This window comes from Cupressus sempervirens, chromosome 1 (genome assembly GCF_028749045.1).
Source record: "Cupressus sempervirens isolate cs-2001-9-10 chromosome 1, ASM2874904v1, whole genome shotgun sequence".
Lineage (NCBI taxonomy): Eukaryota > Viridiplantae > Streptophyta > Pinopsida > Cupressales > Cupressaceae > Cupressus > Cupressus sempervirens.
Genome location: NC_143118.1, coordinates 859028054 through 859055746, shown reverse-complemented (window position 1 = coordinate 859055746; position 27693 = coordinate 859028054). Strand labels below are relative to the sequence as shown.

The 27693-nt window shown below is 34.9% G+C and overlaps 1 protein-coding gene and 2 pseudogenes across 1 annotated transcript; 2 read left to right on the top strand and 1 right to left on the bottom strand.

Annotated features, from left to right (window-relative positions):
• Nucleotides 1-2256: 2256 nt before the first annotated feature.
• Nucleotides 2257-3801, bottom strand: LOC149580549 (UDP-glycosyltransferase 85A8-like; annotated as a pseudogene).
• Nucleotides 3802-24268: 20467 nt separating this feature from the next.
• LOC149580548 (linamarin synthase 2-like) lies at nucleotides 24269-25934 on the top strand (annotated as a pseudogene).
• On the top strand, nucleotides 25668-26139 carry LOC149580547 (flavonol 7-O-beta-glucosyltransferase UGT74F1-like). Its single transcript, XM_089814040.1, has one exon. The coding sequence runs from the start codon at nucleotides 25704-25706 to the stop codon at nucleotides 26031-26033; it is 330 nt and encodes a 109-aa protein (XP_089670166.1). The 5' UTR covers nucleotides 25668-25703; the 3' UTR covers nucleotides 26034-26139.
• The last annotated feature ends 1554 nt before the right edge of the window (nucleotides 26140-27693 follow it).

Below are 27693 nucleotides of genomic sequence, written 5' to 3'. Positions count from 1 at the left end.
ATTAGACTTTCTTTTTGATGCACTTGTTATATTTACATTGGTTGAAGTTATTTTATGCGATAAAAGAGAGATTTCTTCCATAACTATAGAGGGGGGAAATTGATAGACTCAAAGGTGTTGACAGAGGGGGGAAATTGATAGACTCAAAGGTGTTGACTCATGAAGTAGACTTTCTCTCATATAGGCAATAGTACAAAAGATTTCAAAATACTTGAATAAGATTGGAGTTTTCAAAAGAAAGTTATTTTCTCTTTGTGCAAGATGAATGGAGTGTTGGGCCCATTTGCCGTTGCACCAAAAGCCATGACTGTTAGTGAACATGGAACACCACATAATAAATGTTGATATATAATATGCCCTGGTTTGGCCATGTTCAGAGGAAATGAAAGAGTTTTTTGGTTTCAGCCCATGATGGCCGTCAAATTTAATCCCATCGAAATTTTCGTCACTGAAAAAATAAAAAATGAAAAATCGTACTGAAAATGGTAAAAAGGCTGTCTTAGTAAAATGACCATAACTTTCTCTCATATTATCGAATTTCAGAGTTCTTATAGGCGTTGGAAAGCTAATTCAGAGCACTACAAGATGGTGTAGGTTTGGTTCTATGATTTTGAAATTTTTTCAGGTTTTAAAAGCCCTAAAGTCAAATGTTTATTTTGAGCACGGATTAGGGCATAACTTGGGCATACGGAGTCGGATTTTGGACTTCAAGTAGTCAACGAAAAGCTCTTGGAGAGCTCTACACATTGGTTCAGATTTGGTGCAGGTTTGGCATGATTTATTTGTTGAAATATTGATCTGAACAATTTATAGGTATATTTTGAGTATGGTAACATTGTGAGTTTATGGGATTGGAAGATTTAAGATTTGATGTCATTGTATACTCAGTTCATATTTCAGATTGGTCTCATGATGATATGGTTATCAGTGTTTGGTTTGGATATGCATGATGACTTGTTGGATCTACAAGTTGTGCAGTGTTGTAAGCAGTCTATACTTACAGGTTGCATTTATAGCTTGGTTATGTGTTGTCTTTGCCCATTGATCTTTCATTATTCATGCATATTCAGATTGGTGGCTTGGATTTGGGTTGTCTATGCCCTAAGTCACATGATTTTATCTTCATGTAGAAGGGATGAGATGTTGTTATTAGGGACATTCATGGCTTTTGGTGCAATGGCAAATGGGCCCCACAATTGGTATCAGAGCCTGGTTTTGGCTTGGTCATGGGTTCAAATCTCTCCGGTGCCTTCCCGACCCGCGTAAGCACCTGGTATGTGTGTCGAGGGGGAGATTGTTGGGTGATGTGACGCGCTCCCCTGCCCACAGGTGGTTAATTATGTGGTGTTCCATGTTCACTAACAGTCATAGCTTTTGGTGCAACAGCAAATGGGCCCAACATGGAGACAATTTATGTTTTCTCATGTTTTGTAGGGTTTTACAAGTTCTATAATTACTATCTATCCATTGATGGATTCAATCTAATGGTTCATGTGTAAGTGGAAAGGATTGATGAGTGTGCTTTGCCAATGTCTCTAAAATGGTGTGTTCAATTCTTGATATGTTCAAACTTTTTTTTAGGTTAATATAATTAGGGGATAATGTTGGAATATTAAACAAATTAAATTGATTGCATTGTATTAAATTAAATAACTAACATTTATTGTATATGTTATATTTTTATCAGCAATATTTAGTTATCAAAAAATATATTTCCATATGTACTTTCTAAAAATTAAATAGTTCAAAAAGAAAACTACTTGTAATGTTAAGATTACTTTGATTGATTTTTGGTTGCAATATTTCAGTTGTGTCAGTCATATACAATAATGGTGTAGTCATTCAATTTTTAAATTTTCATGCGTAACACAATTTAAGATTATTGACCCACATAACTACTTGATGTTGTAAGCAAGATTCTTTGAAGAGATGAAGCCTCATTAATATAATACGTAAGAGCTATAGATACCAACCATTCATTAAATAGCAAACAAAAACAAAATGATATAAAGATAAAATCCATTCTATGTCAAAAAAAATTTAAATATTTTAATCATTTTATATTGACATAAATTGTTTATAAAATAAAATGTCACATTCTAATAATTCAAAAAATTTAAATAAACATAAGATTTATTTAATAATCGAAAAGATTATTAACAATATGATAATATAAATGATATCAGATAAAACCAATACAATCACTTAAAAAAACATTATTGGATCCAACCTATCCATGACGAAATGCTTACATGGCTACGCCTTTGTAACAGAAGCCGAACCGCAAAGTTGTTTCATGTCATCTATAAACTTGTTCAAGTTGAGAAACGAAGAACCTCCCTCCCCAACCGCTTTATGTGCCGCCTCCTTCAACTTCCTCCCCCTTTTTCTCAGCCCCTCCGCTTCCATCAGTCTCCTCAGCCCTTTCTCAATCTCCTCCCTTTTAACCAGAAGATTTTCATCAACGGCAACGCCCTCTATGTCCAGGCCAATCTTCCACACAACCTTGCAAAACCGGCAGTTCAGAAACTGATCGGCGAAAAAGGGCCATCCAAGCATTGGGATTCCCATGCTCATGCTCTCCAAACACGAGTTCCACCCGCTGTGAGTAACAAACCCTCCTACCGAAGGGTGCGCCAAAACCTTCGTCTGAGGCACCCATTTTACAATCAACCCACGATCCTTGGTCCTTTCCACAAAACCCTCCGGCAGAGTGGCTGGTTTGCCTCCCGCAATATCAATTCGTAACACCCACAGAAATGGGTGTTGGCATTTTTCCAACCCCATTGCCAACTCTTCCAGCTGCTCCTTCGATTTCACAGCGATGCTGCCGAAGGAAACATATATTACGGAACCCTTTTCTCGGGCGTCGAGCCATTTGAGACAACTATCGTCCTGTTCAAACATACTCGCTAGCCCGTTCAAGTCTCTCCCTTCCAAGAAATTGGGAAGAAATACGGGCCCCACAGCCAAAGCAGGGCACCCATTACAGGACAGTGCGCTCACAGTGTCAGCTGATTCCACCTAATCGAACGTATTGACAAGCACATAGTCTGCCTTGGCCTGAATTTCTGCCTCACGCAGAGCGTACTGGTACAACACATCCGACGTATCGGAGGCGCGATAGAAGGAAAACAGATCGCTGGGCAAAATGGGTGGCAGATTGCCAGGCAAACAAGTGATCAGATTCTCTGCCTTCTTCGATTCGCCCACTGCAATTATAAGCCTTCGGTCATTACAAAAACTACACTTCTCTGAGCAATATTCAAAAGAGAATTGAGGATTATGGTTTTTGTACCTTTGGAAGGAATGTGTCCACCGGAGACGAGAAGGTTGGCGTTGCGCTGAGCAATAGAAGATGCGGCGCACATCGTCCAGAAGATGACTCGGGGCACTCCCAGCTTGTTGGCCACTTCATAAGTGCAAGACATGAAGTTTTCCGTTATAATGCAGCTGATGGGAGGAGTTTTCCCGTCTGATAAGGTGGACAGTAAATAGTGCTCCATGACGGGGCCGAGTTTTTCCATTGCAATCACATACTCGGGTAGATTTGAGAGACGAGAATGATCAGGTGGCAATCCATCTGGAATGGTAAGAAACTTAAATGTGGAGGATTCAGCTGCAGCTGCTTTGGACATGCGGTTGTGGCTCCACTCAATGTCCACAAAAGTGATAAAAAATCCTCGTGAAGAGAGGAGGTGGGCCAAATTCATGAGAGGATTGATGATTCCCTGCACAGGGAAAGGCACCATGACTGCGTGAAGCCCATTCATCATCTTCTTTTTCCTTGTGATTTGCTTGAGATAGGTTGGATCCGTCCCTGGTATGTGTAAGAAACAGATTAAATAATTGTTAATGGATTCAACTTAACAGTCAACCAAACATGAACGAGATCCACGGAAGTATGGAAGAGTAGTTGAAGGCAAATCTAAATTCGCAATTAATTGAATATTTATTTGGTCGCCGTGGGCAACATGCATTTCTATATAACCGTGTGCGTTTTATATAGATTGCTTTGCACTAAATTAAATTTCAATTATTGTTTAGGCTTTTACAAGCCAGTCAGACACTTTTCATTGTACCATTCATAGAATAATTTATGTTATGGATTGATATGATGGTGAATTTATATAAAGAAGTGAAGTATAATGATGATTCAGGTGGTAGAAAATCAATTCTATCTATTTGATTTAAACATTTAAAATTCTTAAGTTTCAATTATTGATCACCTTTTGCTATTTGGTATTCAACTTATTTAAATATCAAGAAATCTTAGAATTTTTCATATCACCATCCCTTAATATTATATCAATCTAATCTCTATATACTCAAATTGAATGATCTTAGTCTTATTATGCCTCATTGAGGGTGAATTTGCATCTTCCAATAAAATAAAAACTAGCTTATATATACCTATATATATATTACGCCGAGAGTAATCGTTCTCGAGGCGCCTATTTTTATTTAATCTTAAGGTTATTTTATAATTGGGATTTATGAAAAAAAATAGACGCCTCGAGAACGATTACTCTCGGTGTAATATATATATAGGTATATATAAGCTAGTAGCAGTCGCGGCGCAACAGATAAATTATTTTTTAATTTTTCTTGTTTTGATATGGTTAGTATTGATTTATTTTTTTCTTTTTAAATTTAGTTGTATAAACTTACTATAAAATTGTAGTCATATAAACTTAGTATAAAATCATTCTTCAACATTTTTTTTTTAATTCTATATATATTGTTTATTTGCATCACTTTGATTCAATCTTATTTTAACGATATTATTAGGTTTATTTTGTTATATTTAAGAGTAGAGTTATGGTTATGGTTAGGGTTAGAAATAGGGTTAGGGTTAGCATTAAGATTTAAATTAGGGTTAGGGTTACAATTAGAGCTAGAGTTAGGGTCAGGATTAGAGTTACAATTAGAGTTAGAGTTATGGTTAGGGCTAGGGCAAGGGCTATTTTAGGATTATGACTATTTTTAGGGTTAGAGTTAGGGTTAGGTTTAGAATTAGAGTTTTGAATTAGGGTTAAGGTTAGAGTTAGGGTTAAGGTTTTAATCAAGACTAAAGTAAAGGTTATTACTCTCGGCGTAATATATATATAGGTTAGGGTTAGCATTAATATTTAAATTAGGGTTAGGGTTAGGATTTTAATTAGAATTAGGGTTAGGGTTACAATTAGAGCCAGAGTTAGGGTCAGGATTAGAGTTACAAATAGAGTTAGAGTTGTGGTTAGGGTTATTTTAGGATTATGACTATTGTTAGGGTTAGAGTTAGGGTTAGGTTTAGAATTAGAGTTTTGAATTAGGGTTAAGGTTAGAGTTAGGGTTAGGATTTTTGTCAAGATTAAAGTAAGGGTTAAGGTTAAAGTTAGAGTTTTGAGTTAGGGTTAAGGTTAGAGTTAGAGTTTTGAGTCAGGGTTAAGGTTAGAGTTAGGGTTTTAGTGAAGATTAAACAAAGGGATACGGTTAGGATTAGAGTCTAATTATGGTAGAGTTAGATTTATAGTTAGAGTTAGAGTTAGGGGTATGATTGGGTTAAGGATTAGGGTCAGTGTTAGTGTTAGGGTTAGAATTAGAGTTAGGGTTAGGGTTGGAGATAGGCGTATAGAAAGGGTTAGGGTTAGAGTTAGCTTTAGGGTTAAAATAAATTTTAGGGGTAGAGTTAAAGTCCAATTATGGTAGAGTTAGATTTAGGACCACAATTAGAGGTAGAGGTAGGCTTATAGTTAGGGTTAGGGTTAGGGTTGGAGTTACAAAGACATTTAATATTATGATTAGGGTTAAAATAATTGCTAGGGTTAGAGTTAAAGTCCAATTATGGTAGAGTTAGATTTAGGGCTACAATTAGAGGTAGGGGGAGGGTTACAGTCAGGGTTAGGGTTAGGGTTAGAGTTTCAAAAAGATTAAATATTATGATTAGGGTTAATGTTAGAGTTAGGGTTAATGTTAGAGTTTTGAGTCAACTTTAAGGATAGATTTAGGGTTAGGGCTAGGGCTAATATTAAAGTACAATTATGGTAGAGTTAGATTCGCGGTTAGAGTTTGGGGTACGGTAGGGTTTCGGTTATGGTTATGATTATGGTTGGAGTTAGAGAAAGGGGTAGAGAAAGGATTAGATTTAGGGTTATGGTTAGTGTTAGTTTTACATATTGAGTTAGGGATATGTATAGAGTTACATCAGGGTTAAGGTTAAGGTACGAGTTATAGTCAAGGTTAAGTTTAGAGTTAAGGTTAGGGTTAGGGTTAGGGTTTTAGTTAGCATTAAAGTTAGGGTTAGGGTTAGGGTTATATTATAATTATGGTAGAGTTATATTTAGAGTTAGAGTTAGGGGTAGGGGTAGGGTTAGTGTTAGTGTTAGGATTAGAGTTAGGGTTAAGGTTAGGGTTAGGATTGGGGTTAGGGTTAGGGTTAGGGTTAGAGATAGGGTCAAGGTTAAGTTTAGCATTACAATTAGGGTTAGAGATAAGGGTACATAAAAGGTTAGGGTAGGGGTTAGGGTTAGGATTAGTTTTATGGTTAGAATCTGAGTTAGGGTTATAGTTTGAGTTAGGGGTAGACAAAGCATTAGAATTATGGTTAGGATTAGAGTTAGGGGAGAAGGAGGACCACGGTCAAAGTTACGGTTCTTGTTATGTTTAGAATTACATTTAGGAGGGTAGCTCGTTCTCCTTATAAATGCCTATTAGCATAATAGAACAATATAAGGATTAAAATGTTCCTTATGTAGTTTTATAACTTTATTAGTTACATTTATAAATATACAATTAATTAATGTTAATTATGCTTAGCATGAATAGTGTACAATGAAGGAGTACTAAACATTATTGAGGTAATGATTACACTTAAAATGAGTATAAAATGAATATTATGCTTTAGAGTGGGTTAATAGTTAGAAATAACACATCAATTTTATACATAATTTAATGATCAACATATTAATGATATATCTCATGTAAAAGCTTTAATAATACAAAAAAAAAGGTCAACAAAAAGCATTTCAAATATTTGGAAGTATAGTTGAGAAGAATTTGAGATAAAAAGTTAAATCGTTTATTTATTATTTCGATATATAGATGGAAGGAGAACAATATCTCCTAGTACAATTATCTGGATAAAGTAATAAGTGAAGATTTGAAAAATGTGAAATCATCATATGGACCATGTGTATAGCTCTCCATAATGATGTAAGTACATCACATATTCTTCAGATATTAAAATTGTATTACGAACTTTGTTTGTAATATGATCATCATAGACCTCTTTCATCATGGATGGAAACGCATCTACTTTTGCAGATGTGTTGCATACATATTTGGCAACATTTTCCATCTCCATTATCTCTATCTCTTGTACATGATCAATAGATAAAGTTGCATTCTGAAGTGCTTCTACCATAGTTGTACAACATTGTTTAATTATGCGTGCACACTTCTGAAACTCTGTCTCAAAAAAATGATTTGACTGTACAGAAGAAGTTGGGCTAATGTTGACAATGCTTGATTGTCTATTAGAGGCTTCCATGCCTGAAAAAATGATGGAAAAAAATTTAGATAGCATCATCACGAATAAAAAAAGAAGGACAAATGTATACTTAATGAGAGGTATATAAATTTTAAATGAATAATGGTTTTGAAAAAATAGAACAAGTCACTTAGTACAATCAATTATGGAGAAAATGAATATAAAAACCAAATTGTACTAAAATTTGTAATGAAACTTTGAGTATTGAAACATGGTAATATTATGACCATTCATGGATACTGAAGAATAGACAAACATAGATTTGAAATATCGAGTAGCAATGTATTGGTTGAAAGTCATGAAGCAAAAACATTATGATTTATTTCAATTGGACAATGTCTTTATGATTAGAATTAATATTATAACCTTAATTTGAGGACTCAAGTGATGATCATAGTTAAATTTACAAATTAGAGAATTAGTAAAATGAAATATCAGCCTAATGGAACTTGCAACCATTAAAATGTACAAATAATAAGGTTTTCATGTCAGATTGAGCATATCCAATTATAGTTTTCATTAACTATGGAATATGGAGTATCAATGTGCATAATAAGAATAACAACATAATAGTTGACGATGATGATCACATAATGTAGTAGAAAAAATAAATCTTTATTATTAAATAATATGTCTAAAAGCATCAATGATTTTCAAGATTTCTCAGTCTACATTCTTCTGCTTTTCTCTTTGAAAGTTGTTTCCCACTTTTCATTTTCTCATAGCGGTCATATGTAAAAGGTGGCATTATACTCAAACCTTCGAGTGACTTAACATGAGATATGGCCACAAATGTCAATCCTACTCTTTCTCTTGGACCTATGTCAATTGTGGCTTTTGAAAGAGTGAGCCCTTGAGATTTGTGAATAGTCAATGCCCATGCCAACCTTAGTGGTAGTTGGAAGGTCCTACCCCTCTGCAGTGGTGCTATTGGTATTATGTTTGGATGGTGATCATCAAATGGTACTCTAGAGTAATTATCAAATTGAACTATAACATATGTTGGTGGCTCAGGTGGAGCAGTTCCTAGTTTGTAGACAATATTTCTGATATATCCCAATGATCCATTCACAAGACTAGCTTCTATCCATAGATTTGTAGTCAACATTACTCTTGCATTGTTACTAATCAATAACTCAATATCAAGTTCTTCGCTTGATAATTCTTCATTTTGATTACCATTGTTTGACTTGGTTGCAAGGCTATGTGCAACTGGATGTCTTAAAGAATACAACATCCTCATGTTATGGTTATGAACATTGTCATTTGTAGAGAATAAATGCACTGCCTTATCAAAATCATCATTGCTTACAACATCTAACCTTATAGGTGTTCGTGTCATAAGCAAGTTCCAGTCATCTATTTGTGGATTTGCATCTCTGACATTTGTGAGAAGCTGACGAAATCTTTGTTGTTGGATATTTTCTCCATCTTGCCTAAATACTTTATCTAGTGTAACCACTATCTTGAATTCCTACCATAATAAATTTTCCCGCCTATTGCTATCATATGCTGGTCTATCATTAATAGGACGTAATTGCCCCAAATCACCAACTAAAATAATAGATACACCTGAAAGATAGTTGCAAAATTTTTAGTTATGCACATAAAGTGAAATCAAAAGGTATACATTCTATATGCTAATCTTAATAAGAATCAGAAGACATTAATAACACCATGTGATGTATGGAAAGGGATACCTCCAAAGCTTATGTGTGCTTTATGCGGGAAGGCTTCTCTAAGTCGACTATCTATATTTTTCAGCATGTTTTGGCCAATGAAGCTCATTTCATCAATCAATATATATTTGATATTTTCCATCTCTTTTTGAAAGCTTGTAAGTCTTGTCCCTTGTAGTTGGGAAAAATTTGTAATTGGAATCCGCAACTTTGAATGAATCATAGATGCTCCTATATTGAAAGCTGCAACTCCAGTTGGTGCAAGCAATAGAAGAGGAGAAGGATTTGCCATCGATGCCATCTAAAAAGATTGATTGATGGCGCCAATTAGATGAGACTTTCCTATTCCTGTTGTTCCTTGAATTATCATAAATAAAGGATTTCCCACTTGATTGCTATGGTAGTGTTTCAGAATAATGTCAACTACCTTTTGTTGCTTGTCACTAAGAGTTGTAAAATTGATACACTGTGGAATATCGTCATACATAAGACATCCATGCTTTTTCATTTCAGGTATAAAATTTATTGCTCAGATTGTCTCCTCTTCACTTTGATATGCACTACACCAATTTGTATTTCTGTCAATATCTCTTCTTCCCAACATGTCAATTTCAGAAACTGGCATATGTTGACCACGATGTAACCCATATATTATTTCCCACTCATGTTCTGTAGTATTTTCTTGAATGACTCCATTATCTTCTGTCTCTGAATCACTTGAAGGTTCATTATTTTGTGCATGTTCTTGCCTTTGGACATGCCAAGGATTATAATTGAGTGAGGACCAATTTGCTACTATAGTATCATTATCATGACCAATGTCTCTCTCGACATTACAAAAAGGTTTGTATAGTAACAACTCAAACAAAAAAAAGTCTACCCACTTATCAGAATCTCGTGGAGGAATAGAAAAATACCTAGGAAAAACTCTAACAATAGTTGCTTTGTTTCTTGGCCCCCATTTATTATCTCCTCTTCTTTTAGGATTATATAACCAAGACCTTGCTGCATCAATCAAACTAATACCTTCCATACAAAGTGGTCTTGCTTTATAACCATCAACAAAAGATTTTGTGAGTTCTTCCTCATTTCTATCATTATTGATTACCATCAGTTTGAAAACTTCACGTGAGACATTTAGATTGACAAACTTTCTACTACACTCCACCAATGGAAGTTCTAATAACATATGGCATGTTTCTTGAGCTCCAATATCTCTTTCTATAACTGTCTCTATTAGAAGCTTTCTATATGCCCGTGATGGTAAATCATCAGGATTTTCAAGATTTGAAGTTCACATCAACATTTGTTGATATGTTTCAGAGCTTCTCTCTGATTTTGCTGCATACTTTGCAATATATTTGATAACTACATGTCTTGAAAGGACATGTTTCCAATCAACATTCGCCCTCTACAATTGTAGTATGTACCAATTGTGTGTATTAACTCTATCATCATTTATTGCTGGTTCAAATTTTTCTCACCTAAATCTGCATCAGTATATAACTTTGATCCCTCCAAATTCAATTGCCAAGGAGCATTATACCTAAAACATTGGTGAATACATATCTTGTCAATCCAACTTGTTGAAAAAGGTGAAATAAATAATTTAGATATTTTTAAAAAAAAATTGATTAACCTACAAACCATGTGTCCTCTTTTTTTATGAAGGCATGCTCCCTCCTTACAGACCGTGTGTCTTTCAACACAATTGAGTATCTGTTCATAATCCTTATCTATATCCATCTCAGCAAGTTGTGTTGTATTCTTGAGGCATGGATGCTGACCAAAATTCTGGAAGACCTAAAAATGAAAATTTATATATCATTCTATTGGATTGAGGTGAGAAACATATATTAATATTTAACTAATTTATAATATGAAACTTACTTGTATATTTCTTTGATGTGGATCATGTCTAGGATTCCATGCATGAATAATGGAGTCAAAATATCTCTCTGTAGTTTTTCGTTCATCCTCATTTGACCAATTAATAGTGTCCATATTTGGTGCCCCTTCGAGCCATAAGAAGCCATGAACATGAGGTAAACCACGATGTTGCCACTCATATCTACACCAAAAGTCCTTTACTTTCATACCTTTTTGAAGTATTTCTTTCTTGAACATTGTATTCCTTAAGTGCATGTAATAAGTGACTATATGTGGATAGTCAATGATATTCTACCTTCTCCATTTTTGAGCCTCTCGTGGATCAGTAGGTGGTGTACCAGGCATTAGTGCATGCAAATCAGGCCATTGCATATCAGCTGCACTTAATGTGAAGAAAATTGTAGGTGTCCCAATCTGGTCAAGCAAGTCAGTTAATTATGCTTTATTTTTTGCCCAATATGACCTTGTTCCTCTTAGAGTTGTTCCGAACCGCATTAGCCTATCTGCAAGATTATTACATGGAATATTCTCCATATGTTCACGTAATTCATTAATAGTTATTGGCATTTCATGAAAGCTCCTTTTTGCAAAAATAGATGCTGAACTTTGTGCACGATGTCTCATTACCATGTTTTGCACAAAATACCTAAACCGTGGATGTTTTCCAAAGCGGTGATCCTTGTATTTGATCAAATGCTTTACAAATTCATGCAAGTATACTCGTCTCATTCTAGGCTCTAACCAATCACAACTTCCATCTGGAAATAATGTTGGGAAAGCCATATCCAACAACCCAGTTGTGACATACTCATTGATAGGTGATGCATCTATAGATGGTCACTCAATTAAAGCAGACGAAACTGCATCAGGATTATTAACCCAAGCATGAATTAATTCCATTTCCCTTTGAGCATTAGGTGGCCTTGAAGCCATAGAGTTTGTGTGCTCAATTATATTACCTTTGTCTATCTCCATGAGAGGACCTAGGAATACAACTTCATTTGCATCAGAATCAAACTCCATGTGCACTGTCTTTAATCTATGAAAAATATTCTCATCTGTATTTGTAGGAAGGTCATTAAGAGCGCTTTCATCTATCCTAACATCTGCATAAAATTTATCATTTTCAACTTTGTATTTTAATGCTCTATACACACGATCCCTATTCACAGTAAAGTTATATCGTGTACCAAGTTGATCCCTTCTTTGAACAATAATGATTGGTAAATGATCAATTGTGTGTGGCAAGACTTTTGATAACTGTTCAATGTGCTGGGGAAAACTAATGGTATGTCCTTTATACTTATACTGACCGCCAGTTGCATGTGTAACTTGAAATATAGGATTTACACGTGCAATCAACATCTCTTCAACCTGAGTTAAATTTGCAAGCTCTAGTGGTTGACATCCCGGATCCATATTATTTGAAGATGAAAACCTATAAATTCTTGTCTCTTGACGACACCTATTACATATTGGACCCTCACTGGTGTGATATACTTTCATTCCTGCACATGACTCCTGACAAACATAACACATTTTTGGTGTTTTCAAACTATCTATCTGATATCTAAACTGCATTTGGAATCTTCTAAATTCAGATTGAAGCATACCATTTGGGTTGGGCATGTTTTGTCTCTCACCTTCTAATTCATGATTCACATGGATTTGACTTCCATGTTGTGGTGTTTCTGGGACACATTCTACAGATGGAGACCCTTCATACTCAACATTTAGTTGATTGTTTGCTTCTGTACGACGTTCATGTATGTCACTTGGTTGCACTTCAACATGTTGTACTTTAGATGTTTGTACATCTCGAAGGACCCTCTCAGAAGTACGCTGACGATTGTTTCTTTGTACATTTATGTGCTCTCTTTCATCATTCTCTAGTTGTGCAACTAACACTTCAGACCTTCTTCTACCATAACTTTGCTCGTTTCTTTGATTTAATGTTATTCTTTGTTGTTCTCTTTCATTTTCTGTTTGTTGTTGTTGTTGTTGTTGTTGTTGACATCTATGGTATTCTCTGCGATATTCTCTTTGATATTTCCTTTGGTATTCTCTTCTTGCCTCCTCTGATTCAAAATTTAACCTAGGTCTCACCATAGATAGTATCAAAATAATATCAGTGATTTAAATTCTAATGTGTCAGTATAAAGATTAATGCCTAAAATTTAATATTTATTCTTTTAAAATTGCATATAAAAAAGAAACATAAATTAAAATAAATATATGGTTATGCAACAAAATTAAAAGTATAAGTCTCATTTTTCTTATTTAAAAATAAATAAATTGGTATTTTAATAAAATATTTGGAAAATGGCGGCATTGCCATCCACTTTTCAAATGTTAATATGTAAAGATTAATTTTAATCTAAATGTAAATTACAAAACTGTTATAATTGAAATAGTAATCTAATTCAGAATGATACTCTAAATCAATATACTACTCTTAATGAAAACATAGAAATATGTTGAGATATAGTTAACATTATAATAAATTGCTTACTATTATAATATTTAAAAAATGGCGGCATTGCCTTCCATTCTTTAAAGATTGATGCCTAAAAGTTAATATTTATTATTTAAAAATTTCATGAAAAAAAAAGCATAAATTAAAATAAAATATATGGCTACTTTAATTTTCAAGTAACAAAATTAAAATTATAAAATTAAGTTTTTATATTTAACAATAAATAAACTGGCATTTTAATAAAATATTTGAAAAATGGCGGCATTGCCATCCACTTTTCAAATATTAATATGTTATGATTAATTATAATCTAAATGTAAAGTACAAAACTATTTTAAGAAAAATAGTAATCTAATTCAGAATATTAATATACTAATCTTAATAAAAAACTATTATAAATCAAACTACTTTTGTAAATAAAAATAGTCATCATTAAATTTATAAATCACTTTTTTTTAAAATAAAATATATTGATATGGCGGCATTGCCATCCATATGAAATATTATGGAAAATAAATACAAGATTAATCTAAAAAATACATTGAAAAATATGAAAAACAATAATGCATGAAACATGCAAATGTAATTTTGTATAGAACAATGTAAAAATTAAGAAATGTCATATAACAAATAAATTACAACTAAATGTAAATAGTGTAACTACTATTCTAAATGGAGATAATAATCAAAATGCAAAATAAAACTTAATAGGGAAAAAAATTTTAACAAAAAGCTTACTTTGCTTTTTGGATCTCCTTGTTGATCTTCAAATGTAAAATGCTTTTCTAAATGATGTATCTCCCTTTCTTCTTCCCAAAAAAGTTTGCTCTACCTCTCAAGAGCAATGAAAGCTTTACTCATACCCTGTCTTCTGCAAATATGTTCTTCTACGAATGAAGAGCAAAAATGAGAGGATATGAGTGTTTTATAATCAGAGAAAAAACTCTTCATCTCCCACGAAAAAACTATTCAATTTCCACTAAAGGAACTCTTCAAATTCCACATCTCCACTCCTCCACTCCTCTACAAAATTCAAATTAATTACTAAAAAATTCCAATAAGACAATATTGCACAACGAAATTAAAAAAAAATAGTGTGTCTACATGTCGTTATCTGTTTTTTTCAAAAAAAAAAAAAATTTAAAAAAAATACATTAACCCACCACGTTATCTGTTTCGTTGAAAAAAAAAATTAAAAAATAAAATAAAATGGGGTGACAGGCCATCACCCCCGCCACCCCATGGGGCATTATTTTATGTGGCAGCAAGACTGCCTGTTAGCGGCAGTTACTGCCACCCCTGACATGCATGTCAGGGGCGGCAGTAACTGCCGTTGATAGGCGGTCTTACTGCCTTACTCCATAGCCCACAGCCGGCATTTTCTTTTTTTATTGACATTGTAACTGCCGTACTGTGGCTGTAGAGAATGCCTCTCGGTGTAATCACTTAATAATTAGAAATTAACATTACGTTTAGATTAGAGGATAGAATAGGTACAAGTAGTGTTATCTCTACAAATTACGTTATCCTAGACTTTCATCAAAGTCTCATTGTTTCTATTAAACATTTATGAGTTGATGAATGATGATTTTTTTTTTCAAAATGAGCTATAAGTTATGGAATTAGAAATTCATAAATAAAAATAGAATTTTCAAAATAAATATTTCTCTAAAGCTCTAATATATTTTAGTTCTACTTTGTCAAAACCAAAAGAGTAACAATATAAATGAACTTATAGTTTTTTTAATTAATTGAAGATTAGGATAAGACATACAACCATAAATTGAGGGATTTATTATCCAAGTTTTCAAATCAATTAGGATAAGAAAAAAAATCACTTAATAATTAGAAATTAACATTACGTTTAGATTAGAGGATAGAATAGGTACAAGTAGTGTTATCTATACAAATTACGTTATCCTAGACTTTCATCAAAGTCTCATTGTTTCTATTAAACATTTATGAGTTGATGAATGATGATTATTTTTTTCAAAATGAGCTATAAGTTATGGAATTAGAAATTCATAAATAAAAATAGAATGTTCAAAATAAATATTTCTCTAAAGCTCTAATATATTTTAGTTCTACTTTGTCAAAACCAAAAGAGTAACAATATAAATGAACTTATAGTTTTTTTAATTAATTGAAGATTAGGATAAGACATACAACCATAAATTGAGGGATTTATTATCCAAGTTTTCAAATCAATTAGGATAAGAAAAAAAAAATCATGCAAATAAAAAAATCATTATCTTATCCTATCTAAGTAATTTTAAATGAATTATCTAATGAGTTTTAGATATGTTTGTGTGAATAAGGTATTCTACCACATTCAATTACTAGAAACTCCTATTCATAGCTTTTTATTATTATAGATATTTAATTGCCTAAGTTTGCACTCTATGTAAATTTCCATTTGGCATCATCATCACCTTAGCCTAAGACTCAAACTTCATGTCACTTGCTTGTATCTGTTGGCCATGTCACATCATCACCTATTGAAGAATCTTAGCCCTAGGGTCTAGATGACACAAGATACATGTGTTTCACAGAGACATCAGTGGCAAACACTCTCAACTTTGAATCTATAGACATTTAGGTTGTTGGGTTGTTGTTTAGGAATTACATATTACCATCCTATAATTGTAACACCTAATTCCTTTACCCACCATAATGGGATTTTTACCTAGACACATATAATCTTATTTGGAATCCCTCATTTGGCCCTTTAGAGAGATTTTACTCTTCTTGGACACTACTTGAACATCTCTCACACTATATACAAGAAAAAAGGATAGGTTTTTTTATAGAGTCTTGGTATGGGGAGTCTCTATCTTCACTTACATATCTTGTTATTACTTCATGGTGTTATCATTTTTTATTACCTCCTCGTATCCCAATTGTTTGATACATATCATTCCGTATGGTATATGGATAAAGTAAGAGGCCTCATAAGGTCATCCAATCTTCTTCAACACTTGCTCCTTGACCTTAAAGGGCATCTTATGTTCCCCCAAATTCTGGAATAATTTGAGTACACCAAGATGTTGAGATTGGGTTGATAAATTGTTAAGGGATAGTGATAGCAACAATATTAATGTTTTAAAGATTAAGGATTTATAATACATGGTCTTGGAATAATAATATTATTTTCATACTAAGATCTTTTATACATTGAGAGAAGGGTTTGGGAAATTTTGATACTTATATGAAAAGGTGGTCAGTAAATCATAATCTTGAAATGAGAATTTTGATACATTGATGCATAAATTCTTTATATTATCTAAAATATAAAAAGTATAGTAGTTACATTTTTGGCTAATTTAAGTGGAGGGTTCAAATATAGATCTTTAAAGGGTTTTTTTTAATCTTTTGTAGTTGTTCACTTATTATACTCTATTGTAAACTAACTAGAAACTTTTCTTTAGTGATGTGGGGAAAAAAAAGCATTAGGTACATCTTATATGTTCTTGATGGTTGTAGTTTGGTATTTATCAATGGTATACATTTCTAGACTATCATATACATGTCATCTTTATTAGCCAATTTTAGTGGGGTTCCTTAATTAAATGGGGCAAACACTTGATTCTGAGGTGCACTTGTAGGAATCTATGATATTTTTTTCCCTTGTAATTTGAGGAGAGCATCTAACAAGAGGAGAGGTAGAGTGGGTTATTCTTCAATAATAGATAGTTTTCCATGTTTTTCTTCCTTTTGTCCTTGGAAAAGAAATTAGTTATCTATGAAAAATAGTACTCTACTTTTTTATTGTATTCATCTTAGGTAATTATGGCAAAAAATATTCAAAAGGGATGAAATTTTTTTAAAAGAAATAGAACTTTTAGTTTTCTTCCCTTCATCTTAGATAGAGATTATTACATATATTCAAAAGGACTGGGAATCACTCTTGTTCTTTTTTTCAAGCATATAATTTCTTGTTATTTATTTTAATAACTTCACCAAAACTTTATAGTTTCAAAAGGATTAAATGACTAATGTACATACTGAAATAGAAATAATATGATGTTTGAAAAAAAGATAAGAACAAATTTGTAAAGCTGTCAACAAATCTAAAAATTGTTTAGAATAAAGATTCAACACTTCACTAATCCCTTTACTCAGAATCCTAGTGACACATTAGATCTTTTTTGATTGGCGATAAAGTATTATAATAATATCCACTAAAGGGAAGTTGTTATTAAGTTGAAGCCACAAATATGGAAAAACCTTTTGTACGTGACTGGTAAATGTGCTTGCTCAAATCAATTGAATGGAAGGTGGCAAGAGAAGGGTAGAAGTTGACAACATTCTTATCGGACCCACCTTATCAAAAAAGACAGAAAAGATGTGCAATAAACAAGTAATGGTGAAAAGAACCCTGGGACATTATGTTCAGTCCCTCGCGTAACACGTGAACCATCCATGATACTAATTTCATTTTATGTAGTATTCATTATTGATGCCCATTATAAGATAAATAAATAGAAAGTATAAAGTCTACAAGTGGGAAACCTTATTTTATTCTTCTATCTACCCTACTCCAACAAGCTTCCATTATCTCGTAAACATAGAAAATCGAGTGTTTGTCCCACAAATCTTCAACAATTTGTGACTATTGATATGCATTCAACTAACCTTCAATCTCTCTGTGGGTTCAGTTCAATCAATTCACAACCTATATAGATTTGTTGGTACCAAGCATGAACCCAACTAATACCCTGCAAGTACCATACAACAAGATGAATGGCCTCCACGTAGTGATGGTGCCTAGCCCTTTTCAAGGTAGTCTCAATCCTCGTATGAATTTAGCTCACCTCCTCTCATCAAGAGGGGTTTTCATCACATTCGTTGTCACAGAGTAGAGCCATAACCACATGCACTCAAGAGCAGTCACAGCTGAATCCTCCACATTTAAGTTTCTCACCATTCAAGATGGCTTGCCACCTAATCACAGCCATACTTCTAACCTACCCAAATATGTGATTGCACTACAAAATCTCAGTCCCACATTGGAGCATCATTATATTCAGTCCAACCATCCATGATCCTAATTTCACTTTATATAGTATTCATTATTGATGCCCATTATTAGTCTATTAGTTTTGTTTTCTTTGGACAACTGTTCGTCCATTTGCTATTATTTAGCAAGCAATTGTTTTGCTAACTAATTGGTTAGATTAGAAACAAATATTTGTTAATTAATTGACCACTTTTGGAAACAACTAGAAACCAACTTGGTTAGGGTTGTTAAGTTGTTTTAATCTCAATCATCAATTGTAAATCAATCTCGGCCGTTGGTTTACCAACAGTAGTAGTATAAAAGGAGGTCATGGGGGCATTTGGAGAAACATTTGCAGTGCTACCAAATGAGTTTGTAAGTTTGCAGTGTTAGCAAACAATCTTGCATTGTTAGCAAGGGTGGAGTGTTAGCGTGGGAATAGCAGTGGGAAATATCAATGGGATAAATTAGGAGGTTGTCAAAATTTTGCCAGTAAGAGGCAAGGAATTTTCTATCTCTTGATTTGCTAAAGTTTAATATAATTTCTCATCTATAGAACTGGTTTTCCCTTAGGGGTTTTTTCAGGGACAATTTGTTCGAAGATATTGTATTCATTGTGTTGCGCATTTCTTTCTGTATTTTATAAGTGAAGTTGTAGTTGTGTTATTTTTCAATATTAGCTGGGAATTTATTTTCAATAGTTTAATAATCGTTTATGATAGGAGATTAATAATAAGTGATTGCAATAGTTAAATTTTCAAATTGGTATCAGAGCATTGTTAAGGGTAGAAGAGTTTTGCCCTAGGAAAGAAATTTTGATCTCTTTAGATTTATTATTGCTTTAAACCCTTGAGATGGCTTCAGCTGGTTTGAGAGATCAGGATAGATTGGATGGTGCCTCAAATTTTAGTGTCTGGAAGGCTAGAATTTCTTTATTGTTGGAAGAGAATGGTATCAAGGATTATGCTACCAGTGTTGTACCTGTACCAACAGATGCAACACAGCTTGCAACATATAGGAAGGACGATGCCAAAGCGAGGAGGATTATCCTTGATGGTGTCAAGGATCATATTATTCCACATATCACAAAGCTAGATACGGCGAAGAAGATGTGGGACACCATTCTGAATCTATACCAAAATGCTACCACCAATAGGAAGTTGATTCTTAGAGAGAAGCTAAAGAATACCCAAATGAATCGGGGAGAAGATGTCACAAGTTACCTCACCAGGCTCAGACTTGTCAAGGACAAGTTAGCAGCTGTTGGAGATAGCCCTAGCGATGACGAGCTAATGAGAATAGCTCTAAATGGGTTTACTAAATAATGGAGTGTTTTTGTTCAAGTTGTCAGTGGACGAGATACTTTACCGAGTTGGGATCGACTATGGACTAATTTCACTCAGGAGGAGTTTAGACTAAGTCTTGTCAATGGGGCCAACAAGAATTAGAAAAATGAGGTGGAACAAGAGAACGTTGCCTTAGCGGGTAAAGGGAAAGAAAAGAAGGGATCTAGCAAAGGATCGAATTCACAAAACGAAAAGAAGAAGAAGGACCTTTCTAAGGTCAAGTGCTTTGGATGTCATGAGTTTGGCCACTATGTCAGTGATTGCCTAGAGAGGAAGAAGGGTAAGAAGCAAGTGGCAGCTTTAGCAAGTGCGGAAGAACTCTCTTGTAGAATGGAAGATGAGTTTGCACTCATAGCTTGTATGGTTAGCTCAACCTCATAGTGTGTTTGGTATATAGATAGTGGGGTGTCATTTCATATGACAAGAGTTAGAGAGTACTTCTCTAGTTACAAGGAGGAGGACACCGACATCCAAATTTCTATGGGAAACTTGTCCAAACTCAACCCTATTGGGAAAGGGACTGTTTAGTTTCAGAGGGAGAATAGAAAGATAATTCCACTTCATGATGTGTTATATGTGCTAGGCTTAGGTATGAATTTGATTTCTGTATTTGTTCTTCAGGATAGGGGGTATAATGTACTCTTTAGAGGGACAAATGTGTTGATTAAGCACAAGGATTGGAAATCACCCATAACTATTGGAGTTAGGAGTGGTGGCCTTTATAGATTGCAGTTTGATACTCCTAAGGCACTCGTGAGCAACAATAATCCTAGAGATCTTGGAGAGCTATGGCATAGGAGGATGGGCCATATTCATCATGGAGCACTTAGATTGCTTCATGAGATGGTGACAGGTGTTCCAGAGGTGAGCACAGAGTATGACAATGTATGTAAGGGATGTGTGTTGGGGAAGTTTGCGAAAGCATCTTTTCCAAGGAGTGACACCAGATCTAAGGGTGTTCTTGATCTAGTACATTCGGATGTTTGTGGACTGATGTTGATGAAATCTCTTAGAGGATATGAGTACTATGTTACTTTTATTGATGATTTCTCTAGAAAGACCTAGATATACTTCTTGAAGACTAAGGATGAGGTTTTCAGTCGATTCCAAGAGTTCAAGGCTCTTGTGGAGAATTTGACAGGAAAGAAGATAAAGGTTCTTTGGTCAGACAATGGAGGCGAGTACTAAGGAAATGTCTTCCAGGAGTTTTGTACCAGAGAAGGAATCAAGAGAGAATGGACTGTTCCTTACAATCCACAACAAAATGGAGTTGCTAAAGGAAGAACCATTCTATATCGAAGGTAGCAAGAGCTATGCTACATGACTAGGACATGCCCCGTTACTTATGGGCAGAGGCATGTAATACATCAGTCTACATCTAGAATAGAGTTCCATAGAAGGTGCTAGGGAAGATGACACCAGAGGAGGCTTTCATAGGGAAGAAGCCAGATGTTAGTCACTTTAGGATATTCGAGAGTTTGGCATAATGTCATATTCCTAGAGATACACGTACAAAGTTAGATCAAACTGCAAAGAGGAGGTACTTTGTTGGGTACAGTGAGACCTCAAAGGCATATAGGATTTTCATTCTAGGGACTAAAAGAATAATTGTCAGACGTGATTTCAAGTTCATGGAGGACAAGGCATTTAGGAGGTCAAGAGATTTTCCAGTAGATGATCAGATGAGTAGCCAACAGAAGCTCCAAGACCAAGTCAAGGGCAACAAAGCTCAAGTACAGTTACCAGTACGAGTGTAGACTCAGTTAGTGAAGATTCACAGAGTATGGAGCAACAGGTGCAATAGGAAATGCATCTAGAAGACTTAGAGGTTGACATTTCATCCTCTACATTTGGCAGCAGGAACCATGAGGTTCTAGATACACAAAGGGATACTCAGGAGTTTGTGAGAGCTCCTAGAAAGAGTATTGGATAGTGAAGACAACCAGCCAAGTTCGATGAATATGTGGCATTAGTTAGTCAGTTGGTAGATAGTGAGCCTTCTAGCTATCAAGAAGCTACAAAACACTAGGTATGGTGAGATGTTATGGTTGAGGAATATTCTTCAATAATGCAGAATGATATGTGGGAGGTAGTACCTAGACCAACAGATAGGGTTGTAGTTGGATCACATTGGATCTATAAGATAAAGCACAGTGTAGAAAGTAGCATCGAGAAATACAAGGTGAGGTTCGTGGCAAAGGGGTTCTCTTAGAAGGAGGGAATAGACTATGAGGAGACATTTGCTCTAGTTGCCATGTATACTTCTATACGAGCTATAATCTCACTTGCAGCACAGATGGTATGGCAAATCCATCAAATGGATGTCAAGACAGCATTCCTTAATGGTGAGTTGAAGGAGGAGGTATACATAGAACAACCAGAAGGTTTTGTAGTACACAGCAAAGAGACCCACGTGTGCAGATTGAAGAAAGCATTGTACGGACTCAAGCAGGCTCCTAAAGCGTGGTATGAGCGCATTGATACATACTTGCAAAAAATGGGCTTTGTGAAGAGTGAAGCAGATGCTAACCTCTACTACTTGGTGGTTGGGGGTGATATTCTCATTCTTGTTCTTTATGTGGATGACTTGTTTCTTACAGGTTCACAAGGGCTCATAGTGGATTGCAAGAGGAACCTTGCAGAAGAGTTCGAGATGAAGGATTTAGGACTTATGCACTACTTTCTAGGCATGGAAGTGTGGCAGACAGATGGGGAAATTTTCCTTGGTCAAGGGAAATATTGCATTGAAATCTTGAAGAAATTCGAGATGGAGGATTGCAAAGCCATGTCTACACCCATGATTACGAATTGGAGGAAGGTAGGTACATCTAAGGAGAAGGATGTAGATCCCATTTTATATAGACAGTTGATTGGTTCGCTCATGTATTTAGTCAACACTAGGCCGAATATAGCATTTGTAGTTAACTCTCTTAGTCAGTTCATGGTTGAATCAAAGAGAATGTGTTGGATAGTGGCTAAGCATGTGCTATTTTACTTGCGTGGTATAGTCAAGTATGGGATCAGATATGTTCGAGGTGAAGGTATCAAGTTGATAGGCTATAATGATGCAGATTGGGCAGGAAGAACAACAGACAAAATGAGCACTTTAGGGTGTTGTTTTAGCTTGGGATCAAGAGTTGTTTCTTGGTTCAGTAGGAAGCAAAAGCTTGTGGCTCTAAGTTCAGCAGAAGTAGAATACATAGTAGCTATCATAGTGACATGTGAAGCTATATGGCTTCGAAAGTTGTTAGTAGCTTTGTCTGGTCAGAAGGTTGAGACTACTGTGATACATTGTGATAATTAGAGTTGCATCAAGTTGTTTGAGAATCCAGTGTTTCATGATAGGTCTAAACATATAGATATCAAATATCACTTCATCAGAGATTGTGTACAAAGGGGAGTTGTTCAGCTACAATACATAACTACAGAGGAGTAGGTAGCAGACATTTTGACTAAGGCATTGGGGAAAGAAAATTTTATCTTTTTCAGAGATAAGTTAGGTGTCCTGCAGAACAGCTTCCTCGCTAAGAGAGAGTGTTAGTTTTGTTAGCTTTGGATAGCTATTCGTCCATTTGCTATTATTTAGCAAGTAATTGTTTTTCTAACTAATTGGTTAGATTAGAAACAAATATTTGTTAATTAATTGACCACTTTTGGAAACAACTCGAAACTGACTTGGTTAGGGTTGTTAAGTTGTTTTAATCTCAACCGTTGATTGTAAATCAATCTCGGTCATTGGTTTACCAATGGGAGTAGTATAAAAGGAGGTCAGGGGGGCATTTGGAGAACATGAAGTTTGGAGAAACATTTACAGTGGTAGCAAATGAGTTTGTAAGTTTGCAGTTTTAGCAAACAATCTTGCAGTGTTAGTAAGGGCGCAGTGTTAGCGTGGGAATAGCAGTGAGAAATATTAGCGGGATAAATTAGGAGGTTGTCGAAATTCTACCAGTAAGAGGCAAGGAATTTTGTATCTCTTGATTTGCTGAAGTTTAATATAATTTCTCATCTATAGAATTTGTTTTCCCTTAGGGGTTTTTCCAAAGACAATTTGTCTGAAAATATTGTGTTCATTGTGTTGCGCATTTCTTTTGTATTTTATAAGTGAAGTTGTAGTTGTGTTATTTTTCGATATTAGCCGAGAATTTATTTTCAGTAGTTTAATAATCGTTTATGATTGAAGATTAATAATCAGTGATTGCAATAGTTAAATTTTTCATATAATCGATGATGACATCTACCTACTCCAATCAGCATCCATTCTTTGTAAACTTGCCGTGTTCAATGTAAAACAACTTTATATGGGCCTTTTATATGAGATAAAGAGCACTTAATAATAGAACCCGCAAATCTTCAACAATTTGTGACTATTGATATGCATTCAACTAACCTTCAATCTTTCCGTCGGTTCAGTTCAATCAATTCACAACCTATATAGATTTGTTTATACCAAGCACGAACCCAACTGATACCCTGCAAGTACCATACAACAAGATGAATGGCCTCCACGCAGTGATGGTGCCTAGCCCTTTTCAAGGCAGTCTGAATCCTCTTATGGATTTGGCTCACCTCCTCTCGTCAAGAGGGATTTTCATCACATTCGTTGTCACAGAGTGGAGCCATAACAGCATGCACTCAAGAGCAACCGCAGCTGAATCCTCCACATTTAAGTTTCTCACCGTTCCAGATAGCTTGCCACATGATCACGCCCGTACTTCTAACCTGCCTGAATATGTGATTGCACTACAAAATCTCGGTCCCACATTGGAGCATCATTTGCTCTGCAGCATATCGAAAAAAACTCCTCCCATCAGCTGCATTATAAGCGAACCTTTCATGTCTTGCACACACCAAGTGGCCAACAGGCTGGGGGTGCCCCGAGTCATCTTCTGGACAATGTGCGCTGCTCAGTTCTACACCGAACTTCTCATCTCCCGCGGACATATTCCTGTAAAAGGTACAGTGCTATTCTTCAATTTGATTGTGACTGTTCAAAAATGTTTGTATAATCACCCAACGCTTATGATGATCGTAGTGGAGGATTTGAAGAGGTCAGATAAAGTGATCACCTGTTTGCCTGGCAGTCTTCCGCCTCTACTGCCGAGCGATCTGTTATCCTTCTACCGTGCGGCGGACACGTCGGATGTCATGTACCAGTGGACTCTGCGGGAGTCTCAATTTCAAAGCAAAGCAGACTACGTGCTTGTCAACACATTTGATGAGTTGGAAACACCAGAGACGGTAAACGCATTGTCGGTCAATGGATGCGCTGCTGGGCCGGTTTATCTTCCCGATTTGTTGGAAGGAAGAGATTTCAACGGGCTCGCGAGTCTTTCGGCGCAGGATGAAGGTTTTTGAAATGGCTTGATGCCCAAGAGCTTCTGTGATATACGTTTCGTTTGGAAGCCTCTCCGTCAAATCGAACGAACAGCTGGAGGAGTTGGCAATGGGGTTAGAGAAAAGCCAGCACCCCTTTCTTTGGGTGTTACGAATTGATATTGCAGCTTCTGTGATATACGTTTCGTTTGGAAGCCTCTCCGTCAAATCGAACGAACAGCTGGAGGAGTTGGCAATGGGGTTAGAGAAAAGCCAGCACCCCTTTCTTTGGGTGTTACGAATTGATATTGCAGGAGGTAGGCTGCCTGCAACTCTCCCAGAGGGTTTTGTAGAAAGGACAAAGGATCGTGGGTTGATTGTGAAATGGGCGCCCCAGCTGAGGGTGTTGTCTCACCCAGGCGTAGGAGGGTTTTAAACACACTGCGGATGGAACTCGTGTTTGGAGAGCATGAGCATGGGAGTTCCAATGCTTGGATGGCCCTATTTCTTTGACCAGTTTCTGGACTGCCGGTTCTGCAAGGATGTGTGGAAGATCGGCTTGGATTTAAAGGGCGCTGATGCTGATGAAAATGTTGTGGTCAAAAGGGAGGAGATAGAGAACGGCGTGAGGAGACTGATGGAGGGTCCGGAAGCGGAGGAGCTGAGAAAGAGAGGGAACGAGTTGAAGCAAGCGACAGTTAAAGCTGTTGCAGAGGGAAGGTCTTCTTTTCTCAACTTGAACAGTTTTATTCATGGCTTAGTGCAACTTTCCAAAACAGGTTCTGTTAAAGCGGTGTAGGCATCGAAAGATTTTGTCGGTCATTTGCGAAACGATTCAATTGTTTTTCATCTTTGCATTGTAGCTAAGTTAAAATGTCTATTTATCTCTATAAGTAGTTGTTAAAATGTCTATTTATTTCTATAAGAAGTTCTGAAAAATGATAACACATAAATTAATAGTCGATTACACCTGTAGTAATAATTATCATGTTTTATATTTTTTAATTGCTTATTAGTTCATTTGTGTAATAAGCTATGTTACCACAAACAAAAAACAAAAAACTTTCGATGATCAATTATCTAGAAGTTAACTACTAGTAAAAAGTCTCGCGGGTTAATTTATTTTCATGAATGATTAGTGTACATCTGACTTTGGCTGTGTGAACTCTCGTAGGATGATCTTGTATCCCCCGTCTCCTTTTTTGTGAATTTGTACTAATATATTAATTTATTAATAGAAAAGAACTATTCATAAATAAATAAAAATTTATCTAGAAGTTGCAAATAAGAAACGAGAATATATATATATATATATATATATATATATATATATCACTATAATCTGTACATTTCTCTATATAAATATTTAAATAATAAATTTTAATTTTAAGTTTATTTTAAAAATTTCTAATTTTTTTATTAAAAAAATTATAAATAAATATTGTAATTAACTATATCTATACCAACAATATAAGAATCTATAAAAGTTAAGTGGATGAAATAGTTAACTATTTCTTCAAAATCTATAATATCTATAAATTAAATTGGTATCCAAGTCAACTATTTCTTAATTTCTATAATAATCTATAAATCAAAGTCATTGTCATACTTAACTACTAGTAAAAAGCTCATAATAATCAATTAATTAAATTAATATCTTTGTTAGCTACCAATATGTAATTTAATATTAACAACGACTGGTATTTGTCGCCATCCTTGAAATTAGGGAAAAATATGTAAATCTAAATCGAGGGAACCAAATTACGGTGAGGAAGAAATTAGTGGAAAACTAAATTTACATATGAGAAATAGTCGTTGCGACAGAGAAACCCGTTTCTTTCATTGAAATGGGAAATAGAGGTTGTTCATCATGTTTTTGGCAACATAGTTAATAAATACTATTTTTTGGTGAGTGGCTATTGGGGGTGAACATAACAGGTTTTGAGCGAATGTTTTAAAATGAGACTTTTAGACCACCTTGCACTCTACAAGATCTATAAAGAGCTTTGTAAATGTAGGAAAGCTAAAAGATTAGCTTTAAGCTCTTCATTAACCTATAGAAATTCATGGAAAATTTGGCATATTTCTACATACAATTAGGAATTGCAGGTGCACAAAGTAGCCTAAACGGCTAGTAGATTGTTTCTCTTATCACTCTAATAACATCTCGACATCTCAGGGAATTTCTTCTACAATTCAACATCTTTTAGTATGTCAAAGGCATTCCCTCATATGAGGTCCATGCCTTGAATTTTCACATCAATGACGAAGAGTTGCTAAAAAGTCATGGATGACCATAGCATATATCCCTACCACCCATTTCTCCACCACACTATTTCCTCTTTTTCCATCATCAATTTATCTGCAATTTTTTTTGTATTTGTCCTTCAAAATCCTAATAAGAAATTTATTTCCTAATAAGCTCTACTTCTTTAGCTCAAACTACACTTGCAGGCAAT

Excerpts from the sequence above, each read along its gene's own strand:
- LOC149580547 (XM_089814040.1), top strand. The coding sequence starts at position 25,704 with ATGAGCATGGGAGTTCCAATGCTTGGATGGCCCTATTTCTTTGACCAG.